The following is a 10,819-nucleotide window of genomic DNA, read 5'->3' on the forward strand; positions in this document are numbered from 1 at the left end:
AGAATGGTGTTTTCCCAGGTGTTCTGTTTAGAATGGTGTTGTCCCAGGTGTTCTGTTTAGAATGGTGTTTTCCCAGGTGCTCTGTTTATAATGGTGTTTTCCCAGGTGTTCTGTTTAGAATGGTGTTGTCCCAGGTGTTCTGTTTAGAATGGTGTTTAACCAGGTGTTCTGTTTAGAATGGTGTTTTCCCAGGTGTTCTGTTTAGAATGGTGTTTAACCAGGTGTTCTGTTTAGAATGGTGTTTAACCAGGTGTTCTGTTTAGAATGGTGTTGTCCCAGGTGTTCTGTTTAGAATGGTGTTGTCCCAGGTGCTCTGTTTAGAATGGTGTTTTTCCGGGTGCTCTGTTTAGAATGGTGTTCTCCCAGGTGTTCTGTTTAGAATGGTGTTTTCCCAGGTGTTCTGTTTAGTATGGTGTTGTCCCAGGTGTTCTGTTTAGAATGGTGTTGTCCCAGGTGCTCTGTTTAGAATGGTGTTTTCCCAGGTGTTCTGTTTAGAATGGTGTTCTCCCAGGTGTTCTGTTTAGAATGGTGTTTTCCCAGGTGTTCTGTTTAGAATGGTGTTGTCCCAGGTGTTCTGTTTAGAATGGTGTTTTCCCAGGTGTTCTGTTTAGAATGGTGTTGTCCCAGGTGTTCTGTTTAGAATGGTGTTTTCCCAGGTGCTCAGTTTAGAATGGTGTTGTCCCTGGTGTGCTGTTTAGAATGGTGTTTTCCCAGGTGCTCTGTTTAGAATGGTGTTGTCCCAGGTGTTCTGTTTAGAATGGTGTTTTCCCAGGTGTTCTGTTTAGAATGGTGTTTTCCCAGGTGTTCTGTTTAAAATGGTGTTGTCCCAGGTGTTCTGTTTAGAATGGTGTTTTCCCAGGTGCTCTGTTTAGAATGGTGTTGTCCCAGGTGTTCTGTTTAGAATGGTGTTGTCCCAGGTGTTCTGTTTAGAATGGTGTTGTCCCAGGTGTTCTGTTTAGAATGGTGTTGTCCCAGGTGTTCTGTTTAGAATGGTGTTTTCCCAGGTGTTCTGTTTAGAATGGTGTTGTCCCAGGTGTTCTGTTTAGAATGGTGTTTAACCAGGTGTGCTGTTTAGAATGGTGTTTTCCCAGGTGTTCTGTTTAGAATGGTGTTTTCCCAGGTGCTCTGTTTAGAATGGTGTTGTCCCAGGTGTTCTGTTTAGAATGGTGTTTTCCCAGGTGCTCTGTTTAGAATGGTGTTTTCCCAGGTGTTCTGTTTAGAATGGTGTTGTCCCAGGTGTTCTGTTTAGAATGGTGTTTTCCCAGGTGCTCTGTTTAGAATGGTGTTTTCCCAGGTGTTCTGTTTAGAATGGTGTTGTCCCTGGTGTTCTGTTTAGAATGGTGTTTTCCCAGGTGCTCTGTTTAGAATGGTGTTTTCCCAGGTGTTCTGTTTAGAATGGTGTTTTCCCAGGTGTTCTGTTTAGAATGGTGTTTTCCCAGGTGTTCTGTTTAGAATGGTGTTTTCCCAGGTGTTCTGTTTAGAATGGTGTTGTCCCAGGTGTTCTGTTTAGAATGGTGTTTAACCAGGTGTTCTGTTTAGAATGGTGTTTTCCCAGGTGTTCTGTTTAGAATGGTGTTTAACCAGGTGTTCTGTTTAGAATGGTGTTTAACCAGGTGTTCTGTTTAGAATGGTGTTGTCCCAGGTGTTCTGTTTAGAATGGTGTTGTCCCAGGTGCTCTGTTTAGAATGGTGTTTTTCCAGGTGCTCTGTTTAGAATGGTGTTCTCCCAGGTGTTCTGTTTAGAATGGTGTTTTCCCAGGTGTTCTGTTTAGAATGGTGTTGTCCCAGGTGTTCTGTTTAGAATGGTGTTGTCCCAGGTGCTCTGTTTAGAATGGTGTTTTTCCAGGTGCTCTGTTTAGAATGGTGTTCTCCCAGGTGTTCTGTTTAGAATGGTGTTTTCCCAGGTGTTCTGTTTAGAATGGTGTTGTCCCAGGTGTTCTGTTTAGAATGGTGTTTTCCCAGGTGTTCTGTTTAGAATGGTGTTGTCCCAGGTGTTCTGTTTAGAATGGTGTTTTCCCAGGTGCTCAGTTTAGAATGGTGTTGTCCCTGGTGTGCTGTTTAGAATGGTGTTTTCCCAGGTGTTCTGTTTAGAATGGTGTTGTCCCAGGTGTTCTGTTTAGAATGGTGTTTTCCCAGGTGCTCTGTTTATAATGGTGTTTTCCCAGGTGTTCTGTTTAGAATGGTGTTGTCCCAGGTGTTCTGTTTAGAATGGTGTTTTCCCAGGTGTTCTGTTTAGAATGGTGTTTTCCCAGGTGTTCTGTTTAGAATGGTGTTGTCCCAGGTGTTCTGTTTAGAATGGTGTTTTCCCAGGTGTTCTGTTTAGAATGGTGTTGTCCCTGGTGTTCTGTTTAGAATGGTGTTTTCCCAGGTGCTCTGTTTAGAATGGTGTTTTCCCAGGTGTTCTGTTTAGAATGGTGTTGTCCCAGGTGTTCTGTTTAGAATGGTGTTGTCCCAGGTGTTCTGTTTAGAATGGTGTTTTCCCAGGTGTTCTGTTTAGAATGGTGTTGTCCCAGGTGTTCTGTTTAGAATGGTGTTTTCCCAGGTGTTCTGTTTAGAATGGTGTTTTCCCAGGTGTTCTGTTAAGAATGGTGTTTTCCCAGGTGTTCTGTTTAGAATGGTGTTTTCCCAGGTGCTCTGTTTAGAATGGTGTTGTCCCAGGTGCTCTGTTTAGAATGGTGTTTTCCCAGGTGTTCTGTTTAGAATGGTGTTTTCCCAGGTACTCTGTTTAGAATGGTGTTGTCCCAGGTGCTCTGTTTAGAATGGTGTTGTCCCAGGTGCTCTGTTTAGAATGGTGTTTTCCCAGGTGTTCTGTTTAGAATGGTGTTTTCCCAGGTGTTCTGTTTAGAATGGTGTTGTCCCAGGTGTTCTGTTTAGAATGGTGTTTTCCCAGGTGCTCTGTTTATAATGGTGTTTTCCCAGGTTAATATTGGCTGCTTTATTACATGAGTTGCATGTTCTGCTAAGATGCATTACTATATATCTGTGAATACTGTTATTCTGAGCACAGTGGATCGATGCCCTAATAGGTGATGCATCCAATGCAGATGGGTCCGGTACATTTCTCAAATGGCCGGTAAATTTAAATCTTCCCAGTCACGTTGTCTGGCGTCACATTTTCCTAACGGTAACCCTGGCACACTTGCACACACACACACACACACACACACACACACACACACACACACACACACACACACACACACACACACACACACACACACACACACACACACATAAACACACACACACACACACATGGATTTGACCTCCTAGTCTTGAACATAGTATTTCACGCCGTACTCAGACATTATGCATATTGTAGGTAGGATAGTCTATGTTTGTTGCCTCTGTTATTTTATTTATTTTATTTCACCTTTATTTAACCAGGTAGGCCAGTTGAGAACAAGTTCTCATTTACAACTGCGACCTGGCCAAGATAAAACAAAGCAGTGCGACACAAACAACAACACAGAGTTACACATGGAATAAACAAACATACAGTCAATAATACAATACAAAAATCTGTATACAGTGTGTGCAAATTAAGTAAGGAGGTAAGGCAATAAATAGGCCATAGTGGTGAAATAATTACAATTTAGCAAATGAACACTGGAGTGATAGATGTGCTGATGAGGATGTGCAAGTAGAAATACTGGTGTGCAAAAGAGCAGAAAAACAAAACAAATATGGGGATGAGGTAGGTAGTTGGTTGGATGGGCTATTTACAGATGGGCTATGTACAGCTGCAGCGATCGGTAAGCTGCTCTGACAGCTGATGCTTAAAGTTAGTGAGATATAAGTCTCCAATTTCAGTGATTTTTGCAATTAGTTTTGTAATGGTAATGTATGTGTCAATGTGTTTACAGGGGCAGTCTGGGCAGAAGGGAGAGCCAGGAGAGGGTTTATCTGAGGTATGCACTGCATTATGTATTTATGGCTCTTTTTGCCCATGGAGGTGTCTGTCTCTGTCTGTCTGTCAGAGGGGTATAACTGAGGGAGTGTCTGTCTGTCTCTCAGGGGGGAACTGAAGGAGTGTCTGTCTCTGTCTGTCTCTGTCTGTCTCTCAGGGGGGCGCTGAAGGACTGTCTGTCTCTGTCTGTCTCTCCGGGCTGCGCTGAAGGAGTGTCTGTCTCTGTCTGTCTCTCAGGGGGGAACTGAAGGAGTGTCTGTCTCTGTCTGTCTCTCAGGGGGGCGCTGAATGACTGTCTGTCTCTGTCTGTCTCTGTCTGTCTCTCAGGGGGGCGCTGAAGGAGTGTCTGTCTCTGTCTGTCTCTCAGGGGGGAACTGAAGGAGTGTCTGTCTCTGTCTGTCTCTCAGGGGGGCGCTGAAAGAGTGTCTGTCTCTGTCTGTCTCTGTCTGTCTCTCAGAGGTGGTGCTGAAGGAGTGTCTGTCTCTGTCTCTCAGGGGGGAACTGAAGGAGTGTCTGTCTCTGTCTGTCTCTCAGGGGGGAACTGAAGGAGTCTCTGTCTGTCTCTCAGGGGGGAACTGAGGGAGTGTCTGTCTCTGTCTGTCTCTCAGGGGGGCGCTGAAGGAGTGTCTGTCTGTCTGTCTCTCAGAGGGGAACTGAGGGAGTGTCTGTCTCTGTCTGTCTCTTTCTGTCTCTGAGGGGGCAACTGAAGGAGTGTCTGTCTCTGTCTGTCTCTGTCTGTCTCTCAGGGGGCAACTGAAGGAGTGTCTGTCTGTCTGTCTCTCAGGGGGGCGCTGAAGGAGTGTCTGTCTCTGTCTGTCTCTGTCTGTCTCTCAGGGGGGAACTGAAGGAGTGTCTGTCTCTGTCTGTCTCTGTCTGTCTCTCAGGGGGCGCTGAAGGAGTGTCTGTCTCTGTCTGTCTCTGTCTGTCTCTCAGAGGGGGAACTGAAGGACTGTCTGTCTCTGTCTGTCTCTCAGAGGGGGAACTGAGGGAGTGTCTGTCTCTGTCTGTCTCTCAGGGGGGCGCTGAAGGAGTGTCTGTCTCTGTCTGTCTCTCAGGGGGGAACTGAAGGACTGTCTGTCTCTGTCTGTCTCTGTCTGTCTCTCAGGGGGGAACTGAAGGACTGTCTGTCTCTGTCTGTCTCTGTCTGTCTCTCAGGGGGGCGCTGAAGGAGTGTCTGTCTCTCAGGGGGGAACTGAAGGACTGTCTGTCTCTGTCTGTCTCTGTCTGTCTCTCAGGGGGGCGCTGAAGGAGTGCAGCAGCTGAGGGAAGCTCTCAAGATCCTGGCAGAGAGAGTTCTGATTCTGGAACATATGATTGGCATCCACGGTAAAGTGGGAGGGGTTTTTGATTCTGGAAGACATGATTGGCATCCACGGTAAAGAGGGAGGGGTTTTTGATTCTGGAACACATGATTTGCATAATAGTATTGATTGGGTCAAGGCGATAGAGTGAGACTCTATCTCTCCATTGTCCTTTTCTGTATGCAGAGAGTCCAGTGGAATCAGGCTCTGGACTAGAGAGCCTACCAGTCTCCTTCTCATTTCCTGCCATCAGGACCAGGAAGGCCGAGTTCACCATCAAGACAGGACGACTTCAGCCTCTCCAACTCTCCTCCAATCCTCAAGGAAACAATCTCCCTGTAGAGGTGGTCAGACAGAGACGAGGTCTTTTTTAAGACACCAATGAAAGTGTTTTGATTTTCTTTAGGGGTAGATCAGCTTTAATATTGCAGATAGATTTCACCTTTCATCAATGTAATTGTCTGCATCATTTCCAAACCCCCATACATTGTTTTAATATATATATATATATATATATATATATACAGTATATGTGCATTCAGAAAGTATTCAGACCACTTGACTTTTTCCACATTTTGTTACGTTACAGCCTTATTCTAAAATTGATTAAATTGTTTTTTGCCCTCATTAATCTACACACAATATCTCATAATGTCAAAGCGAAAACAGGTTTTTAAAAATGTTTGCACATTTATTACAAATAAAAAACATCACATCACATCACATTTACATAAGTATTCAGACCCTTTACTCAGTACTTTGTTGAAGCACCTTTGGCAGCGATTATAGCCTTGAGTCTTCTTGGGTATGACGCTACAAGCTTGGCACACCTGTATTTGGGGAGTTTCTCCCATTCCTCTCTGCAGATCCTCTCAAGCTCTGTCAGGTTGGATGGGGAGCTTTGCTGCACAGCTATTTTCAGGTCTCTCCAGAGATGTTAGATCGGGCTCAAGTCCGGGCTCTGGCTGGGCCTTTCAAGGATATTCAGAGTCTTGTCCCGAAGCCAGGTTTGCCTAGATCGGTTCCCAACGTGAAGGATGGAGGACGAGGTGTGGGGGTGAATTCCTGGTTACACTGTCAGTGATTTATTTAGAATTCAAGGAACACTTAGCCAGCATGGCTATCAGAGCATTCTGCAGTGATACGCCATCCCATCTGGTTTGCGCTTAGTGGGACTATCATTTGTTTTTCAACAGCACAATGACCCAACACACCTCGAGGCTGTTTAAGGGCTCCTTGACCAAGAAGGAGAGTGATGGAGTGCTGCATCCGATGACCTGGCCTCCAAACTCAGCGGACCTCAACCCAATTGAGATGGTTTGGGATGAGTTGGATCGCAGAGTGAAGGAAAAGCAGCCAACAAATGCTCAGCATATGCGGGAACTCCTTCAAAACTGTAGGAAAAGCATTACAGGTGAAGCTGGTTGAGAGAATGCCAAGAGTGTGCAAAGCTGTCATCAAGGCAAAGGGCGCCTTCTTTGAAGAATCTAAAATCTAAAATATATTTTGATTTCTTTAACACTTTTTTGGTTACTACGTGATTCCATGTGTGTTTCTTCATAGTGATGTTTTCACTATTATTCTACAATGTAGAAAATAGTAAAAATAGAGAAAAACCCATGAATGAGTAGGTGTGTCCAAACTTTTGATAGGTACAGTATATATATATTTTAAAGTATATTTTCCTTTATTATGTTCCCCTAACCTTCCCACCTCCCCTAATTGGAGTAAACTAATGAACAACAACACTTAAGCTTCTACTTCCAGCTTATACATATTATATACATTTTACATACATACTATAAACATTTTACGGTGTCACGCCCTGACCTTAGAGAGCTGTGTTTTTTCTCTATTTGGTTAGATCATGGGGTGGGCATTCTATGCATTTTATCTCTTTGTTTTGGCCGAGTATGGTTTCCAATCAGAGGCAGCTGTCTATCGTTGTCTCTGATTGGGAATCATACTTAGGCAGCCTTTTTCCCCACCTGTGTTTGTGGGTAGTTGTTTTCTGTTTTGTATTTTGTACCTGACGGAAGTGTTGGCTTTTCGTTTTGTTATTGTTGTTCGAGTGTTTCTTTGTTTAATAAATCATGAGCACTTACCACGCTGCGCTTTGGTCAACTCCTTCCGTCAAAAGTCGTTACATACGGACACAATGTATTTTACAATAGGAATCTTTTGTTTGTTTATTATCCCATTCTTCATCTACCCTCGGCCTCTCCCATCTAGCTCTGAAGACCATCCAGTCCCATGCTTCATCTACCCTCGGCCTCTCCCATCTAGCTCTGAAGACCATCCAGTCCCATGCCTCATCTACCCTCGACCTCTCCCATCTAGCTCTGAAGACCATCCAGTTTGATTTCTATTTGCCATACAATGGGGGGGAAGTATTTGATCCCCTGCTGATTTTGTATGTTTGCCCACTGACAAAGAAAGGATCAGTCTATAATTTTAATGGTAGGTTTATTTGAACAGTATTTGAACAGAGAGACAGAATAACAACAAAAATATCCAGAAAAACGCATGTCAGAAATGTTATAAATTGATTTGCATTTTAATGAGAGAAATAAGTATTTGACCCCCTCTCAATCAGAAAGATTTCTGGCTCCCAGGTGTCTTTTATACAGGTAACGAGCTGTATAAACTCTTAAAGGGATTGCTCCTAACCGCAGCTTGTTACCTGTAAAAAAGACACCTGTCCACAGAAGCAATCAATCAATCAGATTCCAAACTCTCCACCATGGCCAAGACCAAAGAGCTCTCCAAGGATGTCAGGGACAAGATTGTAAACCTACACAAGGCTGGAATGGGCTGCAAGACCATCGTCAAGCAGCTTGGTGAGAAGGTGACAACATTTGGTGCGATTATTCGCAAATGGAAGAAACACAAAAGAACTGTCAATATCCCTCGGCCTGGGGCTCCATGCAAGATCTCACCTCGTGGAGTTGCAATGATCATGAGAACGGTGAGGATACAGGCCAGAACTACACGGGAGGATCTTGTCAATGATCTCAAGGCAGCTGGGACCATAGTCACCAAGAAAACAATTGGTAACACACTACGCCGTAAAGGACTGAAATCCTGCAGCGCCCGCAAGGTCCCCTTGCTCAAGAATACATATACAGACACGTCTGAAGTCTGCCAATGAACATCTGAATGACTCAGAGAACAACTGGTGAAAGTGTTGTGGTCAGATGAGACCAAAATTGAGCTTTTTGGCATCAACTCAACTCGCCGTGTTTGGAGGACGAGGAATGCTGCCTATGACCCCAAGAACACCATCTCCACCATCAAACATGGAGGTGGAAACATTATGCTTTGGGGGTGTTTTTCTGCTAAGGGGAGAGGACAACTTCACCACATCAAAAAGACGATGGACGGGGCCATGTACCGTCAAATCTTGGGTGAAAACCTCCTTCCCTCAGCCAGGGCATTGAAAATGGGTCGTGGATGGGTATTCCAGCATGACAATGACCCAAAACACATGGTCCAGGCAACAAAGGAGTGGCTCAAGAAGAAGCACATTAAAGTCCTGGAGTGGCCTAGCCAGTCTCCAGACCTTAATCCCATAGAAAATCTGTGGAGGGAGCTGAAGGTTCGAGTTGCCAAACGTCAGCCTCGAAACCTTAATTAATGACTTGGAGAATATCTGCAAAGAGGAGTGGGACAAAATCCCTCCTGAGATGTGTGCAAACCTGGTGGACAACTACAAGAAACGTCTGACCTCTGTGATTGCCAACAAGGGTTTTGCCACCAAGTACTAAGTCATGTTTTGCAGAGGGATCAAATACTTATTTCCCTCATTAAAATGCAAATCAATTTATAACATTTTTGACATGCGTTTTTCTGGATTTTTTGTTGTTATTCTGTCTCTCACTGTTCAAATAAACCTACTATTAAAATTATAGACTGATCATTTCTTTGTAATTGGGCAAACATACAAAATCAGCAGGGGATCAAATACTTTTTTCCCCCACTGTATATTTTTAACTGTGCTGTTTCACAAATGTTCTGAACCTATATACACTTTATGGACACAGTGTATTTTACATTAGTTATCTTGTTGTTTTTAGTCCTACCCTTCAGCTCCATTCAACCCCTCCCATCTATATCTTAACACATCCATTTTTATATATATAATTTGCCTGTGCTGTGCTGTGATGTTTCACAAAAGTTCTGAACCTTTGTATTCTCATAGTTTCTACAGACTGTAAATTAAAGATAAACAATGTTACTAAAAGTGTTATTATATTATTGATTGAAGACTATGACTTTTCAAATCACCCAGCAATGCTAATTGCAGAGTTAGCTACAGGTAAATGTTGCAATTCTTCAGCCATTTCTGGACCTGCGACCAAAAAACAAGCTACAGTGCATTCAGAAAGCAAAAAGTATTCAGACTTTTTCCACATTTTGTTACATTACAGCCTTATTCTAAAATGTATTAAATAAATGTTTTCCCTAATCAATCTACACACAATACCCCATTATGACAAAGTTAAAACAGGTATTTATAAATGTTTTGCTAACCTGGCACTATCCCTACAGTGAAGCACGGTGGTGGCAGCATCATGCTGTGGGGATGTTTTTCAGCGGCAGGGACTGGGAGACGAGTCAGGATCGAGGCAAAGATGAATGGAGCAAAGTATAGAGAGATCCTTGATTGTTGGTTGTAATTTTGGGTAGAGCAGACATTTACATATATTTTTGTTAGATGCATGTGTGACATAACTCCACCAGTCCTATTTATGAAATAATTTACAACGATTATACTTTTCTGTATTATTATTATTCTTTTTGTACCAATTAGTATATCTGAGTTTAACCACAATATTTGTTGTATTATTTGTTTTGTCTTTTTTGATGGATTAAACAAAAATTGCACTTTTCGATCCCGTTTTTAAAAAATAGCGATATTTTGGAGATTATTTCATTTTCAAATAACCGAAAGTGAGAGTTTGTAATCTGAAAAAAGGGAAAAAGGTCATTCTTGAACATGGGGTGAGACATTCTTCCTAATCTGCTAGAGAACCAGTTCGGATTTAAGTATAACTTTTGTATGACTGAAGCCTTTAGTGAGACTTCTAATGCATTCATATTTATTCATTTCTGCCCTCCAAATTCATATTCATTGTATAAATAGGCCTGTTTAATTTTGTCTGGGTTGCCGTTCCAAATAAAATGGAATATTTTTTGCTCATATAATTTTAAAAAACAGGTCGCTATGTGTAAGGAAGGCCATAAGGGGATATGACTAAAGAGTTAATCATTGTGATTTTTCCACAAATTGACAGGTATTTTCCTTTCCATAGTAGCAAGATCTTATCTATTTTTGCTAACTTCATATAAAAAATGTATTGTGGTGAGATCATTTCTTTTGGGATATGAATACTGAGTATGTCCACATCACCGTCAGACCATTTTATTGGTAAACTACACGGTAATGTAAAATTTCTATTTTTTTTCTGATCCAATACGTAATATAATACACATCATAATTTGGTTGTAATCCAGAGAGGTTAGAACAAGTATCTAGATCCTCTATGAGGCTGTGGATGGATCCAAATTGTGGATTTAATAGAAAACATGAATCATCAGTGTACAAT

At 42.6% G+C, this 10,819-nt stretch overlaps 1 protein-coding gene across 2 annotated transcripts in view; it reads left to right on the forward strand.

The window, feature by feature from the left end:
* Window positions 1-5,762, forward strand: part of LOC106613322 (collagen alpha-1(XXVI) chain) — a 69,435-nt gene extending 63,673 nt beyond the window's left edge. Inside the window, exons 12-14 of one of the 2 annotated variants that reach the window (XM_045724852.1) lie at window positions 3,866-3,910; window positions 5,145-5,235; window positions 5,397-5,762. In XM_045724852.1, the coding sequence (XP_045580808.1) occupies window positions 3,866-3,910; window positions 5,145-5,235; window positions 5,397-5,584 (324 nt within the window). In that variant the 3' untranslated portion in view covers window positions 5,585-5,762. The remainder of the gene's footprint in view (window positions 1-3,865; window positions 3,911-5,144; window positions 5,236-5,396) is intronic. The other variant, XM_045724851.1, reaches the window with a different exon arrangement.
* Window positions 5,763-10,819: the final 5,057 nt, after the last annotated feature.

Source organism: Salmo salar, chromosome ssa09 (genome assembly GCF_905237065.1).
Source record: "Salmo salar chromosome ssa09, Ssal_v3.1, whole genome shotgun sequence".
In the NCBI taxonomy this organism is placed as follows: domain Eukaryota; kingdom Metazoa; phylum Chordata; class Actinopteri; order Salmoniformes; family Salmonidae; genus Salmo; species Salmo salar.